Raw genomic sequence first — 25,673 nt, forward strand, 5'->3', positions numbered from 1 at the left:
TGACAGCAGAGGTGAAAGTTCCCCAGTCCACCTTGTTCAAAGCCCATCTCGGCAGGAGTCCGTGTGCCTGACGCTGGGGCAGTGACAGGAAGATGGGGCAGTGGTCACTAGCACACAGGTCGTCATGTGCTATCCAGTGGATAGATGGGAGAAGTCCTGGGCTGCAAATTGATAAATCAATGGCCAAGTAACTACCATGTGCCACACTGAAATGTCTGGTGGCCCCAATATTTAAGAGGCACAGGTCGAATTGCATCAGTAAAGTTTCGACATCTCTGCCTCGGCCAGTAAGCATGGTACCACCCCACAAGGGGTTATAGGCATTAAAATCTCCCAGAAGTAGGAAAGGTTTATGGAGTCGATCAATCAGTGCAGCTGATACATTCAGGGGTACTGCACCATCTGGAGGAAGATATACATTGCAGACGATGTCATACGCACAGGATGCAGGCAATCAAATTTTCTCTTAGCCTTGGTGTAGGTCAGTCTGTCCAGGGTATTGTACTCCATGATTTTCCTTTCTTTCTGGAGAGTCCTGCAGTCAGGCGAGCAAGGCGAATGGTGCTCTCCGCAATCTCGGCATGTGACACTGGAAGTACAGCGGGAAGATGTGGCCGGACTTCCAGCACTTAAGGCACTGCATTGGGGGAGGGATGTAGGGCTTTACATCACACTGGTAGACCATCACCTTGACCTTCTCGGGTCATGTATCACCCTCAAAGACCAAGATGAAGGCACCAGTGGCAACCTGATTATCCTTCGGACCGCGGTGGACACACCGGACGAAACGTACAACTCGCCATTCTAAATTGGTGCGCAGCTCATTATCAGACTGCAAAAGAAGGTCTCTGTGAAATATGATACCCTGGACCATATTTAAGTGACGGTTACAGAAATATCCCCCAGTTTGAGCTGTCTTGATCAAGACTGACCCGGATCTCATTTTGTACAAGCCCTCCACCTCCCCGAACTTATCCTCTAAATGCTCAACAAAAAACTGAGGCCTCATCGTCATGAAACATTCCCCATCAGCTCTCAAACATACAAGGTACTGGGACGAATATGATCTGCTGCAATCCTTAGCCTGATGTTCCTCCTCCCATGGTGTGGTCAGGGAGGGGAATGATTTGGGGTTGTACTTCTGTGCGTTGAATTGAGCTCGTTCTTGCTTAGAGAGTGCTGGTGTTTCACCACCAGCAAGAGATGATGGACTACACTTCATTGCGTGTCATCTGCCCTGATGCCACCCACTCTGACCAGGGGCCCTCCCCATGGGTGCCACCCAGCCGCAGCAAGGGCCACCTGGCAGGATGGCCATTGCTGGGAGTTCTGATGCCCCAGGGGGATGGGCATCTACCCCTTGGCAAAAATGGGGAGTTAACAGCACAGGCATCAACAGAGCGATCCCTGTGTGGTCAGGGGGCTACAACCAACAGGGTACATGGCAGCCCCACCACAACAGACTGGCTACCATGCTGGATATCAGGTGCAAAGAAGTCCATGGTCATCGTCGATGCAGAAATCAGCACTGCATAGTGCATGGTGGAAAACGCACCCACGAAGGTGTCCTCGCCCAAGAGATGGAGAATGGGCAGGACTGCAATGTGACGACGAGAAAGTGGGCTAAAGATCTCAATGCACGATGAACACAATGCACCTTGAAAGGCGCCCTTCCCCAATTGGCTTGCTGTTAGGTAAAATTTCGAAGAATGGAGGTCAGACCCTACAGGTGACCATCACATACAGGCCGAAACGTGAGAAACTCCTTTCAGTCACCTCGTACGACAGGCAGGAATACATCAGGCCTATTCTAACCCCCGGACCCACAAGGGGGGGGGGGGGGGGGGGGGGGGACATGGGGCACAGTCCTGGGAGTGCAGATGGAGATCCGGAGATCCCAGCAGAGGGTAGTGAGATGCATGCCAACCGGCAATCCCACCCGTGGGCGGGTGTTAGGAGACAGATATCCCTCAATGGCAAAGAGCACAGGGTACAGTGGATGCTCAGGGAATTGGTGAATGGCGACTGCGTAAGTAACAAGGAGTTGGCTCTGTCGGATGTGCAAAGGGGTAATCCCTGCTTCTGTGAGGAGACTGTCAACAGGACTAGTGCAAAAGGCACCAATAGCCAGACGCACCCAACAATGATGAACAGGGTCAAACAGTTTCAAAGTGGAAGGAGCTGCTGAGCCATAAACCTGACTATCATAATCGAGTCTGGACAAGACCAGAGCACGGTAAAAATGGAGAAGAGTGGAATGGTCTGCACCCCAAGATGTGTGGGCCAGGAGGCGAAGGGCAATAAGCTTCTGCAAGCATGTGGTCTTTAGGTGGCGAATGTGGGGCAGCCATGTCAGTTGTTATCTAAAAATAAGGCCCAAGAAATGGGACCGTGCTACAACATCGAGCAGCTGGTTGCCTAAATAAAGTTCTGGATCAGGGTGTACTGTGGGTCAACAACAAAAATACATACCCCATATTTTGGAGGGGGAAAAATGGATGGTTGGTTGGTTGTTTGAGGTTAAAGGGACCAAACAGCAAGGTCATCAGTCCCTTGTTTCAAATAGACTCCATTCTGCTAACGGGACATCTCAGTATAGTCAGAAAAATAAAACGGATAAAGGGGAAACGTAAAAGGGCAGTCACGTTGTCATTAGTAAAAACAAATGAGGGAAGTTGGCAAGAGAACGAACCCAACACTATGCTGAAACAGCATAGGCAAGACCACCTGTGACTTAAAAGGTACAACTGCTATAATGCAGAAAGTACGTATGGGAATAGAAAAACTAACCAAGCCTTAAAAAGAAGGGGGGAAAACAGAGTAAAAGGGAAAGAAAAGAGGATTCCGGTCAGGGAGGTGAATCGGGAATCTCTGAACACTGCCTACAGTGGGAGACACCCAAACACTCACCGCCCTGCCCCAACACCAGAGGGAGATTAAAAACTTTAAAACTGAGAATAAAAACCACTCTCCCGGAGGAAACCTAGAACCAGAGAGACCATCCGGGAATCGTCAGCCAACATCAAAGGTAAAGTGTGGGGGAGTCTGTACTTAGCACGCAGAGCCAAAAGAAGTGGGCATTCAACCAAAATGTAGGCCACTGACTGGAAGGCTCCACAACCACATAGCGGGGGTGGCTCATCACGCAAAAGGAAACCATGGGTCAGCCTGGTATGGCCAATGCGGAGACGACACAGTGTGGTCGAGTCCTTGCGGGAGAGGCTAAAGGAAGAACGCCATGGGCCTGTATTCACCTTAATGGCACGAAGTTTATTAGACAGTGGAGTAGCCTCCCAAGAATTGGCCCATGACTGTGCAAACTGGGATTTGATGTGAAGCCGTAAATCCGCTGCAGGAGGGGTTACAGAAAACGGGGGGTAAGTAACTGCTCCCCCAGCCAAACGATCAGCGAGCTCATTACCCGGGATACCCACATGGCCCGGGACCCATAGGAAGTCAATGGAACAAGCAGCACGGTGAAGATCAGCGAGATGGTCATGGATGGCAGAGACCAAGGGATGGCGCGAAAAACACCGGTCAATAGCAAGAAGGCCACTCATCGAGTCCGTACATAACAAAACGCGGTTGTGTTGGGATTGTTTAATAAAGGTAAGGGCCCGGGAAATTGCCATCAATTCCGCAGTAAACACCCCACATGAGGGTGGCAGTAGATGATTTTCCGTTCCAACAAAGGACGTGAAGGCATACCCAACATGAGCAGCAGATTTAGAACCATCAGTGTAAAAAACAACAGCATCCCGAAACTCCCATAAAATTTGGCGGAAAAAGGAACGGAACACCACCGGGGGGATGGAATCTTTCGGACCGCGGCGGAGATCCATCCGAATTCGAGGCCGAGGAACTAACCAAGGAGGGGTGGAGGGGAGGGAGCGAGGAAGACAGGACAAAGAAGGAAGCCGAAAATCACGGGTAAGAGACGCAAGGCGCAGCCCAACCGGTAAACCCACCCGAGGGCGGGAGTCAGGCGGGCGACGCCCATGGTCTGGGAATAGGATAGAATAGGAAGGATGAGCGGGAGAAGAACGGATAGTAAGGGCATAAGACACCAGAAGCTGGGACCGCCGAACAGAAAGGGGGGGGATCCCAGCTTCAACCAGGAGACTATCAACAGGGCTAGTAGGGAAGGCACCGGTGGCCAAACGGATACCACGATGGTGGACTGGATCCAGCACGTGCAGCGTGGAAGGAGCAGCTGAACCATAAACTTGACAACCATAGTCCAAACGTGACAGAACTAGAGCACGATAAAGACGGAGGAGGAGGGAACGGTCCGCACCCCAGGAGGAGTGGGCAAGGAAGCGAAGGACATTGAGTTTACGGAAACATCCTACCTTCAGGAGTCTGATATGGGGCAGCCAAGTGAGCTTGTTGTCGAAAAGAAGACCTAGGAAACGAAACTGTGGAACCACAGGCAATCTTTGTGCAGCGAGATAGAGCTCTGGATCAGGGTGGACCGTAGTACGGCGACAGAAGTGGACCACCCGCGATTTTAAAGGAGAGAATTGAAACCCGTGGGAGAGGGTCCATGCAGAGGCACGCCGTATAGCCACCTGGAGCTGCCGTTCTGCAGATGGCATCGAGGAGGAACTAACCCAAATGCAGAAATCATCCACATACAGGGCAGGGGCGACCAAGGGACCGACAGAGGCCACAAGGCCATCGATAGCAATGAGGAAAAGAAGGACACTCAAGACAGAACCCTGTGGGATGCCCGTCTCCTGGGTCCGTGGAGAACTAAAAGCAGTACCAACTCGAACTCTGAATGACCGATGGATCAGGAACTGGCGGATAAAAATCGGGAGTGGGCCCCGAAGACCCCACTGATGAAGGGTTAGTAAGATGTGATGGCGCCAGGCCGTGTCATAGGCCTTGCGAAGGTCAAAAAACACTGCAACCAAATGGCGGCGCTGGGAAAAAGCCTGCCGAACTGCGGATTCCAAGCGAAGCAAATGATCGATTGGAGATCGTCCCTCTCGAAAGCCACACTGGTAAGGGGACAATAGATCCCGAGATTCGAGGACCCAAGTGAGCCGACGGGCTACCAGCTGTTCAAGTAACTTACAACCAACATTGGTCAAACTAATTGGCCGATAGCTGTCAACAGATAGGGGGTTCTGACCAGGCTTAAGGACAGGAACCACAATGCTATCCCTCCACTGAGAAGGGAAGTCACCCTGGAGCCAGATACGGTTAAACACCCGAAGAAGATGGTGCCGTTGTGGAGCACTGAGATGTTGAAGCAGCTGGTTATGAATGGAATCTGGGCCATGAGCCGTATCATGAGAAGCAGATAGAGCAGAAAGAAATTCCCATTCAGTGAAAGGTTCGTTGTAAGATTCTGACTCACAAGTGGTGAAACATAAGGTGACAGCTTCAGCCTGCTGTTTTTGATGAAGGAAAGCAGCTGGATAGGAGGCCGACGCTGATGCCACTGCAAAATGGGTCGCAAGATGTTCTGCGAGAACTAATGGGTCCGTACAAATGCCATCTGGGAGGTGAAGGCCTGGGAGGGTGGACTGCCGATGGCAACCTTGGAGAGAGCGAAGTGTAGCCCATACCCGTGACAGAGGGACAGTGGAACCAAGGGAAGAAACGAATCGTTCCCAACATATCCGCTTGCTCTGTTTGATTAAATAACGGGCTTTAGCGCGAAGGCGCTTAAAGGTAGAAAGGCTGGCTACAGATGGGTGCCTCTTAAAGTGTTGCAAAGCTCGACGGCGATCACGGATGGCAATGGCAATGGCCGTACTCCACCACGGGACTTGCCGACGACGAAATTGTCCAGATGAGCGCGGGACAGCAAGGTTAGCAGCGCGAACAATCGCGTCAGACACGTCACGTAGGACGTCATCAATACAACCCGACAAAGAGGGAGAAAACTCGACCTGTGCAGTATATAGAGGCCAATTGGCGCGGTGGAAAGACCAACGAGGTAACCTCTCCATCGGGGAGCGGGAAGGGAGCGTGATAATCAACGGGAAATGGTCACTATCACAAAGGTCGTCGTGTGGCGACCAGTGTAATGAAGGGAGGAGAGAGGGAGAAGAAAGAGAAAGATCAATGGCAGAAAAGGTACCATGACCAGCACTGAAATGAGTAGGGGAGCCATCATTAAGAAGGCACAGGTCGTGGTCTGCAATAAATTGGTCGATAAGAAGACCTCGTCTAGATGGAAAGGCACTGCCCCACAAAGGATGATGAGCATTAAAATCCTCAAGGAGGAGGAAGGGAGGAGGAAGTTGCTGAAGAAGGGTGGTTAAGGCAGCAGGTGTAAGAGTCCTGTCAGGAGGGAGATAAAGATTGCATACTGTGACTGCAGAGTCTAAGTGGACCCTAACAGCAACTGCTTCCAATGTAGTTTGGAGAGGAATCCACATGCTAGCAATGTCTGTACGGACCAACGTACAAACGCCACCAGAAGCCCGCAAGGGTCCGACCCGATTTCGACAGAAAACACGGAACCCACAGAGGGTCGGTGAGTGAGCATCAGTAAAATGAGATTCCTGGAGAACCACACAAGCTGCTGAGTAGGACGAAAGAAGGGATTTCAATTCCGGAAGGTGACGATAGTAGCCATTACAATTCCATTGGAGAACCACAGAACGATGGTTTAAATGAGGGCTGAACACGCTAAATCCAGTCATACCGCCGGGTCCCCACCTGTCACCGACAAGGAGGGGGCGACATCCATAAACGACAGGTCAGAATCCGGTTGTGAAGCCGGGGAAGGGACCTCCGGTGACACCAGAGGCTCTTTGTCCCGGGACTTATGTTTCTTCTTCTTTTCAGGCTGAGATCGAGGAGGGCTGTGTGGCATAATGGAGCCAGCTGCAGCAAGATCAGGAACAGAAAGAGACCGGGCGACCTGGGGGCCGATAGACCGCGGCTCTCGCGGTCGCCGCGCTGCAGCAGACCTTTGACCTGGAAGGTGCCGGGAAGGGGCATCCCGGGAGAGGCGCCCTTGACCGGCAGACGCCGGAGGAGTGGGACACTTCTCCGGCTGGGGAGGGGGAGCGGCGCCCAGAGGAGAAGGTGTGGGAGCCGCAGGGGAGGGGGGAAGGAGAGGGGTCCGGGACGGGGGTACGGAAGGGGGAGGAAGGGATGAAGATGTAACCAAGGCGTAACTAGATGTCATGGACACAGGGTGCAATCGTGCATATTTCTTACGGGCCTCTGTGTAGCTTAAACGATCAAGAGACTTATACTCCTGTATCTTTTTTTCTTTCTTATAGACTGGGCAATCTGCTGAACGTGGAGAATGACTACCATGACAATTTACACATACAGGAGGGGGAACACAGGGACTCCCCTCATGGAGTGGACGTCCACAGTCACCACAGAGAGGGTCCTGGGTACAGCGAGAAGACATGTGGCCAAAACGCAAGCACTTAAAACACCGCATAGGAGGTGGGATGTACGGCTTCACATCACAGCGATAGACCATAATCTTAACTTTCTCAGGAAGGGTATCCCCTTCAAAGGCCAGGATAAAGGCACCAGTATCAATACGATTATCTTTAGGACCCTTCTGAACACGCCGAACAAAGTGAACACCCCGCCGTCCGAGATTGTCCCGAAGTTCCTCATCAGTTTGAAGGATGAGGTCTCTGTGAAAAATCACACCTTGTACCATATTTAGAGACTGGTGAGGGGTAATGGACACGGGAATTGTGCCAAGATGGGTACAGGCACGAAGGGCCGCAGATTGGGCAGCCGAAGCAGTTTTTATCAGTAATGAACCCGACCGCATCTTGCTCAGGGAGTCCACTTCGCCGAACTTGTCTTCAATGTGTTCCACAAAGAATAAAGGTTTGACACCGGTGAAAGTATCTCCATCAGTCCTGGTGCAAACTAGATAACGGGGGAAAGGTTTTGCCCCTAGACGACGGGCCTGACCCTCCTCCCAGGGGGTAGCCACGGAAGGGAAGGCCGAAGGGGCAAGAGAAGCAGCACTTGAGGAATCAGTACCACGCAGAGAGACGGCCGCAGAAGAGCGGCCAGAGGTTTGGACCCTTATGCGTTTCATCTGCATAGCGTCCGCCCTGATACCACCCACTCCGATCAGGGGCTCTCCTCACGGGCGCCACCCAGCCACAGCAAGGGCTGTCTGGCACGGCGGCCATTGCCGGGAGTTCCGATGCTCCAGGATGACGAGCAACCACTCCAAGGCATGCATGAGGAGGTCACAGCTCAGGTATCAGAAGTGTGATCCCTGTGTGTTCAGGGGGCTCAACCAAAAGGGTACATAGCGACCCCACCACACGGGCTGGCCACCGTGCTGGCTATGCACCCTAGCATCAGACAACGACGTAGAAGAAAAGGTGGAATATACTAGGAGGGCACACGTCGGAGACACTAGGTAAGGTGCTCTTCCCCAAATGGCTCTCACTACGGAAAGAGAAATTTTGGAATGGAGGTCAAACCCCAGAGGGGGACCAAGGAATGCCAAAAGGAGGAGATGATTACGCAACAAAGCCAGAGTGTAAAACCAACAGAACCAGGAGGATAGCGGGGGCCAACATAAGCAAGGACACCAATAGAGGGAGAGGAGAGGGCGAGGGGAAAGGGGTATGGAGGGGAAAGGAGGGGAAGGGAAAGGAAATGCAGCCCGGGAGAGAAAGAAGGCTGCAATGGCTCGGGGCCCCGTGCTCGCCACGCACGTATCCACGAAAGAGTTGTGGACCCCCTGGGGGGGGGAAATGGAAGCCATGGGCAGTGGCCCATGCAGAGGGCTGTCGGATGGTGCCTTGGAGCTGGCACTCGGCAGACGTCACAGAGTGGGAGCTGCATCAGACGCAAAAATCGAAAAATCGTCAACATACAATGCCGGGGTAACCAGAGGCCCAACAGAGGTCACAAGCCCATTTGTGGCAATGAGGAAGAGTGTGACACTTAGCAAAGAACCCTGTGGGATACCATTCTCCTGAATCTGAGGGGTGCTGAGTGAAGTGCCAACTCAAACCCAGAAGAGCTGGTTAGATAATAACTTGCGGATAAAAATCAGAAGGGGACCACAGAAGTCCCAGTCATGGTAGGTAACTAAAGTATGATGATGCCAAGCCATGTCATACACCTTATGTAGGTCAAAGAAAACTGCAACAGGGCGCCGGAATTAAGTAAAAGCCTTTCGGATGGCTGATTCCAATTGGAGTAAATGGTCAGTTGGAGATCGCCCTGCCTGGAAGACACACTGATACGGTGACAAAAGGCCCCGAGATTCGAGTACCCAACATAATCTGAAATTGACCATCCATTTGAGCAGTTTACAAAGCACATTTGTCAGACTAATGGGGCGGTAACTGTCTAGAGACATTGGGTTTTTCCCGGCCTTAAGGACGGGGATAACTATACTGTCTTGCCATTGTGACGGAAAAGCACCCGTGAGCCAGATGAAATTGAAGACTGAGGAGCTGTTGCCTCTGGGGAACATCGAAGTGTTGAATCATCTGATTATTAAATGGAGTCTGGCCTTGTGGCTGTGTCTCATGAAGAGCTAAGATCCTGCACCAATTCCCATTCAGTGAAAGGGCTTAACGTGGTGCGGGATGAAATGGGGGGGGGAGGTGTCTGTTCAACTCTGTTTCTGCTGGAGAAAGGTAGGAGGGTAGGAAGCAGATAATGATGCCATCACAAAGAGTGTCGCAAGGTGTTCCACGAGGACCAATGGATCAGTACACAGAGATCCTTGGAGGTTCAGACCCTGGACAGTTGTCTGTTACTGGCGGCCCAGAACGCTACAGAGCTTTGACCAAACCTGCAATAAAGAGGCATACATCCCCAGGGAGGAAACATAGCGCTCCCAGCATTAGTTTTTACTCCGCTTAAAAAGGGAATGAGCCTTAGCACGAAGACACTTAAAATTGAGAAGGTTGATCTGGGAGGGGTGTCACTTAAATCGTTCAAGCGCCCGTCGGCAGTCCTGGACAGTGACTGCGGGCCCTTGGTCCACCACGGCACTGGACCATGATGAGGGGGCCTTGTGGATGGGGGACAGAAGTGCCAGCAGCATGAAGAAGAGCGGCAGTGATGCCTTGCATGACTATATCAATGGAATTCGAGAGGGATGTGTCAAAGTAGACTGCAGATATGTATAAAGGCCAATTTGCCCTGCAGAATGCCCAACATGGGGCTTGTCTGCCTGGAGGCAGCAGGGGAATGATACTGTCATTGGAACGTGGTCACTGTCACAAAGGTCATCATGGGATGCAATGTAGGGAAGCCACGAGGGCAGGGGATGAGATTGTGAGATCGATAGCAGAGAAGGTGCCACGAGCGGCACTGTAGTGGGTAGGGGAACCATCGTTGAGGAGACACAAATCGAAGTCCGTGATAAATTGGTCGGTTAGGATACCCCGACCTGTTGATGTGACACTCACCCACAGTGGATGGTGGGCATTGAAATCCCGAAGGAGGAGAAACGGCAGCAGGAGTTGCTGGATTAAGGGATATAGTGCAACATAAGCAAGTCGCCTACCTGGAAGGAGGTAGATGTTGCAAATGGTGATTGCCTGAGTCGTTTGCACTCTAACCGTTATCACTTCCAAGGTAGTATGTAGGGGGATCCAGTCACTAAGGACATCGGAGCAAACCAAAGTGCAGACCCCACCAGATGTTATCCCAGGGCCAGCAGTTCCGACAGAATGCCCAATAACCACAAAGTTGGAGAGTGGTCATCACGGAAATGCATTTCTTGGTAAAAGAGACAGAATGCAGAAAAAGAGGAGAGAAGATGTTGCATTTCAGGTAGGTGACGATAGTATCTGTTGCAGTTCCACTGGATGATAGTGTGGCATGAGTCCAAGGTAGCCATGAAGGAGCCGAGGTGGTCAGGTCACTGTCAGTAGTTGTCACCGACAATGATGGGATGACATCCATACTTAAGATGTCAGACTCAGATTGTGAGGGGAGAGTTGGATTTATATTTCTTCTTCTTCTTCTCCTCCTCTTTCTGATGTGGAGGATGGCAGGACACAGGGAGTACAGGCATCTCCAAGATCAGGAACCGAAAGAGAGCGGGCGACCTTGGGGGCGCACAGATGGTACACCTTGAGACCGAGTGGTGGCGAGAATCTTCTGGCCTGAGAAACACTGCGTAGAGGTTTCCTGGGAGGGAGCCCGATCACCGGCAGATGCCGAATAAGGGGGGCAGTTATTTGGCCAGGGAGGGGGAGCGAGGTCATGGGAGGTGGAGGGGGGAGAGGACCGGGGCTGGGGTGAGGACGAGGGGGGGGGGGAGGAGGAGGAGGAGGAGGAGGAGGAGGAGGAGGAGGAGGAGGAGGAAAGGAAGTAACAGAGGCAAAAGTTGAAGATGGAGTCTCTCATACTTTTGGCGAGCCTCAGCATAAGACAAGCTATCCAGGGACTTGTATTCTTGTATCTTCTTTTCTCTCTTGTAAGCCAGGCAATCGCAGCGATCAAGGGGAGAGGCGGTCAGCACAAGTGACACACACAGGCGGCGGAACACAAGGGCTTCCACCATGGACGGGATGGCCACAGTCAGCACACACAGAGTCTGCCATAGAGCAGGAAGACATATGCCCAAAAAGCAAGCACTTCATAGGTGGAGGTTCAAAAGGTTCAAATGGCTCTCAGCACTATGGGACTTAACATCTGAGGTCATCAGTCCCCTAGAACCTAGAACTACTGAAACCTAACTAACCTAAGGACATCACACACATCCATGCCCAAGGCAGGATTCGAACCTGTGACCGTGGCGGTTGCACAGTTCCAGACTGAAGCGCCTAGAACCTCTCGGCCACACCGGCCGGCATACGTGGAGGGATGTACGGCTTTACATCACATCTGTAGCACATAACCTTGGCCTTCTCTGGGAATATATCCCTCTCAAAAGCCAGAATGAAGGCACCAGTATTGGTGCGCTTGTCTCTGCGACCCCTCTGCACATGCCGAACAAAATGAACACCACGCCGCTCCAGATTAGCCAAGAGTTCCTCATCAGTTTGCAGGATGAGGGCCCTCTGAAAAATGACTCCCTGGACTACATTCAGAGATTGGTGAGGAGTGATCCACTGGGGCATTTCCAAGACAATCACAGGCACGAAGAGCTGTGGATTGGGTGGCAGAAGAAGCTTTGATCAACAGGGAGCCCGACCGCATCTTACTAATAGACTCCACTCAGCAAACTTGTCCTCAATATTTTCCGCGAAAAACAGTGGCTTTGTGGTGGTGAATGTGTCCCCATCTGTCCTAGAACAGACGAGGTAACAGTGAAAGGGTTTCAGCCCAAGACAGCAAGCCTGACCGTCCTCCCATGGTGTAGCCAGGGAAGAGAAGCCTGCCAGGTCATACGAGGCAGCATTTAAGTATCCTTCACCATTTGACGAGACGTCTGTGTGAGAACGGCCAGATTTTTGCAGCTTGATATTCTTCATGTGCCAAGCATCTGCCCTGATACCACCCACTCCGACCAGGGGCTCTCCCATCGGCACCACCCAGTCACAGCAAGGGCTGTCTGGCATAGCGGCCGTTGCCGGGAGTTCCAATGCTCCAAGAAGGTAAGCAACTACACACTAGCATACACGGGGAGAGAACAGCTGAGGTATCAGTAGTGTGATCCCTGTGTTGTCAGGTGGCTCAGCCATATGGGTACATAACAGCCCCACCACACAGTCTGGCTACACATGCTGGTGACCTAGCAGGGTGGAAGGGGGCTACAGTGGGGAAGGGAGAGGGGAGAGGAACCCACACCGTAAATGCAAGGGAGGGAGTTCTTCGCCATATGGCTCACACTAAAAACAGGAAATTTTGAAGTGGAGGTCAAACCTTAAGTGGTGACCGAAACGCCAAAAGGGTGAAAGAACAGAGAAAAGGAACAATATTGCAACCAATACAGGAAACTAGGGGAATAGCCAGGTTGACATAAATCAGAAAAAGAGAGGGGAAGGAGCAGGGATAGGGAGGGAGGGAGGGAGGGAGGGAGCAGGGAGAAGGAAATGCAGCTAGGGAAAGAAGAATGAGCTGCAATATCTCGGGGCCCCGTGTGCGCCAAACACAAACTCACGAAAGAACCATGAGCCCCTGGGGGAATCTGAAGAATATACTATAATTAGGAAGATCGTGACACAAGCCAAAGAACACAGTCATTATTCCTCATTCCAAATGCCTCCAACTCCATATCACAACATATGCACTAAACTTTTCATAAACTGCTTTCTTGGTTGTTTGAAAACTTATTCTTTTATTAATTTTTTAGATCACCCATCTAGCAACAGTCTTGTAGTATCATTTTAAAAATGTTAACTGGCCTGTTCTGCAACTTGTACACAGTGCAGTTTTTTGTACCTACTTAAGCATTTCAATGTTTTACATGGAACTCTTTTAGAGACTGATTTTTAGCTGCACAGATTTATTTAACACAAAGAAAAAGACCTTGTGAGATCCAGGATTACAGTTTTCAGCAACTGACACAAACATTTTATGCGCATATAAAAAATGGATGATCATTGTAAAATTACGCTATAATTACTTTGTTGCTCCCCTCATTTTGAACAATGTTACCTTGAAGTTGGTTAAATCTGGTACTACCAGTTCTGGAATCATTTCGGGCACCATAATAAATCTGTTGTCTTTCTTATATCCAATGGGGCGTACACCATAATCTGGAGGGGGAAAAAAGAAAGATGGAATCATCACTTCGAAACAGCAAGTGAAATTAAGTAAAAGGTACACAGGAAAACAGTTTTCCACTCTGTTGGACAATGAGAACTTTATGAGATATTGTCAGAATAACCCAGAAAATTCTGGGGATCATCTTTTATTTGTATTTTAAAAGAGGACACAAAACCACTAGACTAAAAAGGTATGAAAGTCTTCATTCATGATTATAAACAGCAACCAACAAAAATTTTACATTAATGCAGACAATGTTTTGTTTACTATGAACTCTGTAAATCTCAACACACACACACACACACACACACACACACACACACACACACACACACACCTAAAAAGTATGTTTTACAAAAAAGTATTGTCCACTATCCCTAAATTAATAAAGATAAAAGATTTTACTTTCAATTTCTTTCAGTCTATTACAAGCAATATTTTGAAGAGATTCAGTTGTGAGGTCAGCAAGTTGTTCCTGAGTTTGAGAGTATTGTGTGCTGAACCATCTATAATTTAATTCATCCCAACCCTACCAAACAAACTCACTCAGCCAAAGACCAATGTTGAACTCTGCCTAACTCAGTTCACTCCTCCATCCAACTGTGATACACCCCCACTGCCCCCAAATCACCGTTTCTGGACCTCGAATCTTGCCTCACCATCATTCCCAAAATCTGCCAACATGCAAATTAACTCTACATCAGCTGAAAGAACTGCATTCCACCACCTAAAAACTGATCCCAACCTTATAATCCTACCAGCTGACGAAGGTTCCACCCATCAGATACATCCACCAACAAACCCTGCCACTCCATTCCAGAAATCCAGCAGGATCTCCTGAAATGCTTAGGCACATAGCAGAACCTCTCCCTGGGGCCTATCTCTCCAATCACCTCTACCCCCCCACACACACACACTCCTACCTTCTACAGGCTTCCTGAAGTCCTTACCGTGCCTCCATAGACAAAATCTCTGCTCTCATAGACCAACACCTTCAGTCTGTTACCCGCAACCTACTCTACTATATAAAAGATACCAACCACAACCATTTTCTCCACCCACACACTACAGTTCCTGTTCCTTTACCACATGATGCACTACTTGTCACTATTGATGCCACTTCCCTTTACACTAACATCCCAAATGCCCATTGCGTTACCACTATTGGACATTACATCTACATCTTCATGGGTACTCTGCAAATCACATTTAAGTGCCTGGCAGAGGGTTCATCGAACCACCTTCATAATTCTCTATTATTCCAATCTCGTGTAGCGCATGGGAAGAATGAACACCTATATCTTTCCGTATGAGCTCTGATTTCCCTTATTTTATCTTGGTGATCATTCCTCCCTACGTAAGTCGGTGTCAACAAAATATTTTCGCATTCAGAGGAGAAAGTTGGCGATTGAAATTTCGTGAGAATATTCCGTCGCAACAAAAAATGCCTTTCTTCTAATGATGTCCATCCCAAATCCTGTAACATTTCTGACACACTCTCTCCCATATTTCGCGATAATACAAAACGTGCTGCCTTTCTTTGAACATTTTCGATGTACTCAGTCAGTCCTATCTGGTAAGGATTCCACACCGCACAACAGTATTCTAAAAGTGAACGGACAAGCGTAGTGTAGGCAGTCTCCTTAGTAGGTCTGTTACATGTTCTAAGTGTCCTGCCAATAAAACGCAGTCTTTGGTTAGCCTTCCCCACAACATTTTCTGTGTGTTCCTTCCAATTCAAATTGTTCGTAATTGTAATACCTAGGTATTTAGTTGAATTTACGGATATTGGATTAAACTGATTTATCGTGTAACCGAAGTTTAATGCGCTCCTTTTAGCACTCATGTGGATGACCTCACACTTTTCGTTATTTAAGGTCAACTGCCACTTTTCACACCATTCCGATATTTCTTCTAAATTGTTTTGCAGTTTATTTTGATCTTCTGATGACTTTATTAGTCAATAAATGACAGCGTCATCTGCAAAGAACCGAAGACGGCTGCTCAGATTGTCTCCCAAATCGTTTATACAGATAAGGAACAGCAAAGGGCCTATAACACTACCTTGGGGAACGCCAGAAATCACTTTTGTTTTACTCGATGACTTTCCGTCAATTACAACGAACTGTGACCTCTATGACAGGAAATCACCTTTCCCAACACCTGATGGATTCCAGGCCTACAACCTCCTCCTTAGTCACCATGACCAATTATATCCTCACCCACAATTACTTCTTTTTAGAAGGCATTATCTACACAAAAATGCAGGATATGGCTACGGGCACCTGCATAGCACCATCCTATGTCAACTTATTCACGGGTCCTCTGCAGGATCCTTCCTAAACACCCAGAATCGTGCTTCAGGTTGATGATGTCTTCGTGATCTAGATCGAGGATGAGGACACCCTATCCACTCTCCTCCAGAACCTCAGCATCTTCTCCCCCATTAGTTTCACCTGGTCCTATTCAACTCAAGAAACCACCTTCCTTGTTGACCTCCACCTCAAAAATGGCTACATCAGTACCTCCATCCATATCGAAGCTACCAACCACCAGTTGCCACCCGCTGCCACCCATCCCAGACCATGAAGTCCCTTCCCATCCCAGACCATGAAGTCCCTTCCATACAGCCTCGCCACCTGAGGCCTTCGCATTTGTAGTGACGAGCAGTCCCTCTTGAAATATACCAAGGGTCTCACTGAGGCCTTCACAGACTATGATTACCGCCCTAATCTAGTACAAAAACAAATCTCATGTGCCTTATATATCCAATCACCCACCACCTCCTCCTCCTAAATGCCCACCATTTGGCCACAGAGGACCATTTCCCTCACGAATCAGTACCACCCAGGACTCAAGCAACTGAATCACATTCTCCATCAGGGTTTCAACTATCTCTCATCGTGCCCTCCCACAGTCCTATTCCACTGCCCAATATCCTTGTCCATCTGTACACCACCCCTTGCCCCATATCCCTGTAATAGACCTAGTTGCAAGATCTATCCCAGACAGCCTCCCACCACAACCTACTTAAATCCAGTCACAAGTGTCACCTATCCCATCAAAGCAGGGCTACCTGTGAAACCTGTCACATTATATTAGAGCTAAGCTGCAACCACTCTGGGGCACAACAACCGACAAGCTGACTGTCCACACAAATGGCCACTGACAAATTGTGAGCAAGGAACAGCTGGACCACCCAGCTGCTGAGCACACTGGCCAACACGATATTCTTCATTTCAATCACTTCTTCACCGCTTGTGCCATCTGGATCCTTTCCACAAACACCAGCTTTTTTTTAATTGCGTAGGCAGGAAATCTCCTTGCAATATCTACTACGTTCCCGTAACCCCTCTTCGTCAGACGTTGTCCTTATCCATCTAGCCCCTTCCCTGTTCCCATTCCAGCTCTACACAGCCCCCTATTCCATCAATGCACACACAGTCTTTTTACTTGTCTCCCTTTCCACTAACTCCCGCCCCCACCCCATCCTTGCCCTCCGCCTAACCTCCTGACAGCAACTAGCTGCGCTACCCTCCCTCAACCTCGTCCCTGTATGTGCCCACAGACAGACAATCTACTGCCCCTCACCCCTACCCTCCTATCCTTTCCCCTCCACACCCCAGTCCCCTCCTTAACCTCACCACCCAGTGGTCCTTTTGATTTCAAGTTCAAGATACATTGTTGGTTCTTTGTCAACTGTAATATCAAACTTTTTCTTCAGTTTTTGCAGGAAATTTTTCATTTGATAGATGTCTTCTCCAAATAGAATCGCAGCCTCAATATGTACAATAAGATATATTTTCTTCTCAGTTTCGGATTTCAGTTTGCTGAATTGTTCATTCTTAAGAAACTCATTCAGTTTCTTGTTCCATTGCAAAGTAGCTCATTTCACACCATACAGTGCTTTTTTGAGCATGCAAATTTTCCCATGTGCCTTATGTCCCTATGCAACTTCCACAAAAGTTCTTTTTCTTTTGGATCACCATTAAGATACGCTGTTTTGACATTAAATGTCATAATTATCAAATCATCTTGTGCAGGAAGTGCAAACAGGAATCTCCAGGAATTACTTTGTACAAAAGAACTACACATATCTTTGAAATACAGTTTTGATTTACTCTGTTGACATCCTCTTGCAATTAGCCTAGATTTGTAGTTCATTTTCCCGTAATTATTTATTTCCCATGAGCAATTTCTTTATCCTTCAGAGTCCATGTCTCATTTGTCTTTGATGAGTCTCTCTCTCTTCATTTACAATCTTTATCCAGTTTTCCTTGTCTTCAACTTCAATGCAGTTCTTGTAAGTGAGCATCATTATCATCATATCTCTTTGGCAAATGTATTTAACATTTTTTTCTTGATATATTTTTTATCTTCTTCTGGAGTTTCTCTGTTTCTTCTCCTGGACCTTCTCTTCTTTATTCTTCTTCTTCACAAATTTGTCTTCTGCAGTTTCTGCAGATAGACAAAAAAGAGGACACCAAAGAAGAAAGAATTCTTCTTTGGCTTCCTCTTTTTTGGTTTTCATACCGATGAGTAAACTCAACATCTTTTATTTTATAAAATTTCCCAGTCTTAGGATGCCATATGACATAACCAATGTCTGTATATCTTACAAGAACATCTCTTTCACCTCTTACACTCAATTTTTTTTTTTTTTTAAACTCAAGTTCTTTGAGAACAGCACAGCTCCAAAAATACCCAATCTCGACAAATTTGGTCTTCTACTACAACACACTTACCCTGGAGTCACATCCTCTGCTGTAGTAGGACTTACGTTCGTGCGAGAAGCTGCACTGAAAACAGCATACGTTCAGATTTTGTTTCCAATTTTTTAATCAAACAACATGGTTCTTACTTTGTTCATGGAAGTAAGATTTATTCTTTCTCTTTTACCATTAAGTTAAGGTAGCTCTTTAATACTGCAGTCAATCACTACACCTTTCTTTTTTGGGCCATTCTTTGAAGTTAGTACTTCTGTACCCTTCTCCAGCATTTTTTTGTCTTAAGACAAATAAGCTTCACTTTCACTTACATATTCCTTGATATGGTCTTCTGTTTCTTCTTTTGTGTGCACAAGATAACCTTGACGAAATGTGTATAATCATCAAGACACATTAAAGAAAGTGAAACACACAAAACAGGAGGAGGAAGCTAGAAAAACTTTAAATGTTGGATGCAAGCAGTGGGAAGGGTGTCATAAAGCCTCTCTGGAGGTGAGCTGGCCAACAACTGGTGTAACTGGCACTGCATACTGGCACTAGCACAGAGTTGATGTCTGATCTGGCCCCACAAGTTATATGAGGGGCAGATCGGGGGGATCTCGTTGGACACACATGTGCTGGGCGTGGATGAGCTCTACAATACTGGCGAATTAGAGGTAGCACATGAGGATGCCAAATGTGCACGATTATCATTGTGCTATCAGACTTCACTTAATGATTACCAGGCATGATCTGAAGTTATAGCCAATGGCTCCCCACGCCTTGGCGTTAAGAGTAACATTACTGTGTCTCCCCAGGTTGCCACCATATTCACCAATGGTCTTCTGAGGTAATGTAAAACTGCAATTCATCACTAACATAACACACTGTCATTCATCAGCGGTCAATGCTTCCCAGACATAGCACCACTCCAAACACAGCTGTTCTTGTTGTAGTGGTAAAGAGTCCATAGAGTATAACACAAGCTACAACTTTCTTCCCTTTTTTCTTTTTTGAAACATCAATGAAGCAATCAACGTAAATTTTTTTGCGCATCATTTATTGATTCTTGGACAACATTTTTCACTTTTTTAAAAAAGAAATTCAATCATTAAGCCCCACCATTTGAGAAGTTTGAAGTTGCTATGTCCAAAATGAGGTGTATCCATGACGGAAATCCAGCAGTCTGCAAATGTTATCTGAAATAAAAAAGCAATCCACTTTCTTAACCTATAGAATATGGCCCATGGAGCAAAAACACAGTTTTTTGAAATCTTAAAAAAATAATGTAATGGCTGACATTTGAAACAAGGATTCTGTTCTGTCATGTCCTTTGGTCACTTTTTTTCAGTAATAAAAATTGCCCATTACTCCTTGTAGACATGCCCCATGAGTAATTCAGCCAAACTGAAGAAACATATCTTTATTAGTGTGCATGAAGTCCATACCGTAAGCTTGAAATATTCTGTATCTCAAGTGGACAGAATAAATTGTGGACACACTAATGCACACTTCTTTCTGAAATTCAGCTGCATTACTCCTCATGCAGGTCCACAAGAAGTAATGGGATAACTTTTCATTTTAATTTATTTATTAGTTAGTGCAAAAAGAGAGACCAAAAACACATGACAAAACTATATCTTTGTTTCAAAGTCAGCCACTGTATTATTTTTTCAGAATTCAAAAAACTGTTTAATTATTCTGTGTGCAATACCCTATAGATTAAGAAAATAGTTTGTTTTTCGATTTCAGATAAGATTTGCAGACTGCATGATTTCCATCATGGACACACCTCATTTTGGACAAAGAAATTTTAACTCATCAGACTGGGGGGAGGGGGGCTTAATGTTGAATGAGTGTCCACCTGCTTAGCTGGGTGGTAACGTGCTCGCCTCCCGTGCAAGTGGGCCAGGGTTCAATTCCAGGACGGGTTGGAGATTTTCTGGGCTCGGGTGGTAACATGCTCGCCTCCTGTGCAAGTGGGCCAAGGTTCAATTCCAGGACGGGTTGGAGATTTTCTCCGCTTGTGGACTGGGTGTCATGTTGTCCTATCATCATTTCATCCTCGTCACCAGTGCGCAAGTTGCCCAATGTGGAGTTGACTGAAATAAGACTTGCACTCGGCGGCTGAGCTTCCCCAGATGAGGCCTGATGGCCAATGATGCCATATGCTCATTTTCATTGTTGTTTTTTTTTCTTAAAAACATTGACCAAGAATCTATAAATAATACATAGCAGGTGCAAGTGTGAAGAGGCTAAAATGCGCTCGATGCAATATAAAACAATCGTCCCTTGTGGTGGTCAGAACCTTGACAATGAGTATGCCTGCCACCGTGATCCCATCTTTGGATCACTATTACATCAGAATACCCTATACTCTGGGTATTGCATAATTCTATCAACCAACCAAATAGAAAACAATGAGGTCCATTTTAGACTGTCAGATGCTAACAACACTGTCTTGTTTGAGTATGTGGCATTTCCATGACATTCACAGAGACACTCAAGGTCTGATGCTGTCCACACTTCTTGAACACCCCACCAGATCTCGTAAAAACAAACATAACCAACATTAATGCACTCATATTGCCACTCTACTTGTCACAGAGAATTGCAACTTTAAATCATTTATATGCCCGCTGATGGCGTGTATGTGTACAAAATTATACCAATATTGAAACGTGTCTTCTGGGTGTTTCAATATTTTGATCAGGCAGTGTATCATGCAAATGTGGATCACATCCTTACCACCATCAGTGAGTGTGACCAGTTTTGATTTCGCTGCTGTATAATTGCTTGTACTATTCAGTGATGAAACTAATTTCACAGCATCTGTAAGTCATATCATAAGTTCAACCAGGGTCATGTACTGTTGAGGATACACACTGTCAACATCATACCTCTGTAAATATGTGGTATGATGTAATCAATACTTGATTCATCAAGCATGTTGTCTTACATAAGCAATGTGAGACTTCCTGCAAAATGAGAGTTGGGGTCTCCCAGCACTTGGAGATGCCAGTGGCAGATCATATGAACCTTTTTGTGTGTGTGTGTGTGTGTGTGTGTGTGTGTGTGTGTGTGTGTGTAGAAGGACTTTGTCAGAGAGAGCTTAATCTACTTTTAAATGTGTGTGTGCCATTCAGCACACCCCGTCTGCGATGAATAACAATGTATCGTAATTCATACTGTCATTATTCCTTCTTGGGTTAACAGACTTAACTAAGCACAAGATTTTAATGATCACTTCTGGCCTTTGCTTAGTTATATTAGTAGCCAGAGTCCATATAATTACATTTAAAAAAATCTAAATGTGATGTAACGCTGACGCAACGCTAAGATTGATGGGTTGGTTGGTTTGGGGTAGATAGGGACCAAACTACAGGGTCATCAGTCCCTTTCTCCTGATGCACGCAAGGCTCAAGGTAAAAACACCCAAAGCATATTTGAGAAAGTAAAATGGGGAAAAAGAAATGGAGAACCACACCTAAAAAGAAAACAAATAGAATGAACAAAAAACAGAGAAAACATACACCACAAGGAAAAGCACAGGAAGGTATTAAAATCATAGAACAGATGGGTTGGGCTGGCTGATCATATGAATAAAAGAGGATGAGCCAGCCACTCTGCAATCCATTAAAATGTCTACCCCAAAAAGACAAGGCAAGATGAACACATGTAGGGAAGAGACTAACATCAAGACAAACAAATGCAAAGAAAGGGTGATGGAGAGTTAAAATGGAGGGGGGGGGGGGGGGGTGTAGGCCTTGGAGAGAAGGCCAAATGCCCACCCTTAGATGGTACGATAAAAAAAAAAAACCCTCACTAATTAAACGTTAAACTAGATCTGCTGTTGATGCACTGTCTCCCAACACTAAAGGTAGTGCTGGGAAGGTTAAAAGTTCACCGCAGAGTGGCTACAATTGGGCAGTCCAGCAATATGTGAACTATAGTCATATGGGAGCCACAGTGACAGAGGAGGTAACCTTGTGTTAGTCGTTAGCCACATATGGACAATGCGGAGCCAGCAGAGAACCACAGAGTCCCTGCGCAAGGCCCGCATGGGTTCTTCCACACATTCATATTCTCCTTAATGACACGCAGTTTGTTGTGCGTACTGTTATGCCATTCCTTCCCCCAAAGCTGAAAAACCCTTGCAGCATAAATAATGAACGAAGGTCAGTTCAGGAATGCTGATCTCCATAAGTGGTTTCTGTGAACCCTGTTTTGCCCAGCCTGTCAGCAAGGTCCAGACATACACCACTGAATGACTGGACCGTACCAGGGCATAGACAGACTCCTGGATGGCCGCTACCAAAGAATGGTGAGGGTAGAATTGGACAATAGCGTATAGGCTGCTCAAGGAGTCAGTACAGAGAAGACACAACTTGCCAGGGCATGAGCGGATGTGCTCGAGAGCACGAGATATGGCCACCAGCTCTGCAGTGGAAACACTGCAGCCATCAGGCAAGGAGTGCTGTTCAATATGTCCTCTGTGAACAAATGCAAAGCCAACTACATGACCATCGGCCATTGAGCCGTTGGCGTAAACAATTTCAGAGCCCCGGAACATGGCAAGAATCGAGAGGAGGTGACAGCAGAGAGCCACAGGAGTGAATCCTTAGGACCATGCGAAAGGTCAGGACAAAGCTGCAGCCTAGGTATACACCATGGAGGAATATGCAGATAAACACGGAGGGGAGGTGGTAAAGGAGAGGATTCCAGTTCAGACAGAAAGGACTGGACGCGAACTGCAATTGTAAGCCCTAATGTGGGTCGCCGATGTGGGAGGTGAACTGCCATGGTTGGGAAAAGGAGACAATAGTTCAGATGCTCAGGAGAACTATGAATGTGTGAAACGTAGCTGGCAAGCAGTTGTGCACATCTAACCTTCAATAGAGGGACTCCGGCCTCCACGAGGATGCTTGTCACCGGTCTCATCCTAAAATCTCCTGTCACTAGTCTCACACCACAGTGGTGTACCAGGGTGAGTAAATGCAATGCTAAGGGCACCACCGAACCATAAACCAGACTGCCATAGTCAAGACGGGATTGAGCAAGGGCTCTGTAGAGTTGCTGCAGCCTAGAGCGATCTGCACCCCACTGGTGTTGCTCAGGCAGCGGGGGGTATTGAGCTGCTGCCAGCACTTCTCCTTAAGCTGACAAAGGTGAGGAAGCCAAGTCAAACCAGTCAAAAACCAGTCCTAAGAATCAATATGTCTCCACTACAGTGAGTGGATCGCCATTAAGGTAAAGTTCTGGTTCCAGATGAATGATACAACACCGACAGAAGTGCAGGACTGAAAACTGGAAGCCGTGTCTACAGCCCATGACTGCGCCTTGTGGATGGCTCCCTGTAGGCGCAGCCCAGCAACATCAACACTGGAGGAGCAGTACGAAATGCAGAAGTCGTCTGCGTACAGAGAAGGTGAGAGACAGTCCTACAGCTGCTGATAGACCGTTAATGCCACTAAAAATAGAGATACGCTCAATACAGAGCCCTGTAGGACCCCATTCTCTTGGATATTTGGATATGGGGAGGGGGGGGGGGGAGATATTTGGATATGAGGGGGGGGGGGACTATGGGAAGCACCAACTTCAACAGGGAAAGTGTGGAGCAACAGGAAATTTTGGATAAAAATCTGGAGCAGGCCCCAGAGACCCCACTCATATAACGTGGCAAGGATACGATGTCACCAGGTCATGTCGCAAGTTTTCCGTAAATCAAAAGAGACAGCAACCAGGTGTTGGCTTCTGGAAAAGGCTGTTCAGATGGCATATTTGAGGAACACAAGATTTCAACATCTCTACCTAGGTTAGTAAGCATGGTGCCACCCCACAAAGGGTTATGGAGGTTAAACTCTCCCTAAAGTAGGAAAGGTTTAGGGAATAGTTGAATCAGTTCTGCCAAACCATTCAAGGGTACTGCACTGTCTGGAGGAAGATATACGTTACAGTTGGTTATTTCCTGTGTCGTCCTTATCCTGACAGCTACGGCTTCAAGAACAGTTTGAAGGGGCACAGGTTCACTGCATACTGAGTTCACGACATAGAAGCAAATTCCACTTGACACTATTATATATTCTCTATGGTTCTTGTAATATCCCTATAGCCACAGAGGGCAAAGGTCCGCATTTCCGGGAACCAGGTTTCCTGTAGGACAATGCAGAAAGCACGTGCAAAGAGTTGTCACAGCTCATCCAGGTGGTGGAAAAAAACCTCAGCAATTCCACTGAAGGATGTGACATTATCATGAGGCTGAAAGGGCATAAAGCACGCAAGGAGGCAGATTACGCTCAGGGTCACTTGCTGCCACAGATTGAGTATGTATATCCATTCCTATTGCGGATGAGGCACCAGTGAGATCCAGGTTCTCAGCACCTTATCCTCAGACGCAGAGCTGGTAGGGAGTGGCGGTGCTTGGGCCGCAGGAGGGTCCTGTTTATGTTTAGCTGCTTTTTTGTTTTGGTTTTAGGGCGCAAAACTGCTATGGTCATTAGCGCCCGGTCCGTGACTTAGGAAACAGTAAAAAACCGAAAATGTAAACCAGCAGCAATGGGACCGAAACTCAAACAATTGGAGAAACTAAAAGCAGAAGGAAGGCTTAAAAATCCACTACAGAAAGGGGTTGGTTGTCCCCAAAAAAAGCTTCAAATGACTGACGTCATTTCACTGGCACTAATAAACTCAAGAACACGATCGGCCGAGTGCGTGTCATCTGCTAAAATTGACGATATATCAGGTGACAGCTGTAGATGGGCGCGTAACGGAGTAAAATAGGGGCACTCAATTAAAAGGTGTCTTACCGTCCACAGCTGAGAGCAGTGGGGACAGAGTGGGGGAGGATCGCCGCTTAAAAGATGTCGATGGCTAAAAAGACAGTGCCCTATCCGGAGTCAAGTTAAAATTACCTCCTCCCGACGACGCGTTCGGGAGGAAGAGGTCCGAGCACAAGGAAGAGCTTTCACGTCCCGCAATTTATTATGGGTAAGTGTCGACCAACATGCATGCCATAAAAGAACAACACAACGACATAAAACGCTCCGTAGATCGGCGAAGGGAATCGATTGAATAGCTGGCCGAAGAAGAGAGACTGCATCCTTGGCCGCTATATCGGCCGCCTCATTTCCACATATACCAACGTGTCCCAGGAGCCAGAGGAACGACACCGAGACGCCCCCCAGGTGGAGCAAGTGCAGGCAGTCCCGAATCCGGTGGACCAGAGGGTGGACTGGGTAAAGAGCTTGGAGACTGAGGAGAGAGCTGAGAGAATCTGAGCAGATAACATACTGTATCCGCTGATGGCAGCGGATGTAG

General features: G+C 47.5%; 1 protein-coding gene across 1 annotated transcript in view; it reads right to left on the minus strand.

The window, feature by feature from the left end:
- The window catches only part of LOC124794994 (39S ribosomal protein L41, mitochondrial), a 90,139-nt gene that overhangs the window by 12,229 nt on the left and 52,237 nt on the right, over positions 1-25,673 (minus strand). The window contains exon 2 of the mRNA XM_047258745.1: positions 13,540-13,640. Coding sequence (XP_047114701.1) covers positions 13,540-13,640 — 101 coding nt within the window. The remainder of the gene's footprint in view (positions 1-13,539; positions 13,641-25,673) is intronic.

The sequence above is a fragment of the Schistocerca piceifrons genome, chromosome 4, assembly GCF_021461385.2.
Source record: "Schistocerca piceifrons isolate TAMUIC-IGC-003096 chromosome 4, iqSchPice1.1, whole genome shotgun sequence".
NCBI classification, from domain to species: Eukaryota; Metazoa; Arthropoda; class Insecta; order Orthoptera; family Acrididae; genus Schistocerca; species Schistocerca piceifrons.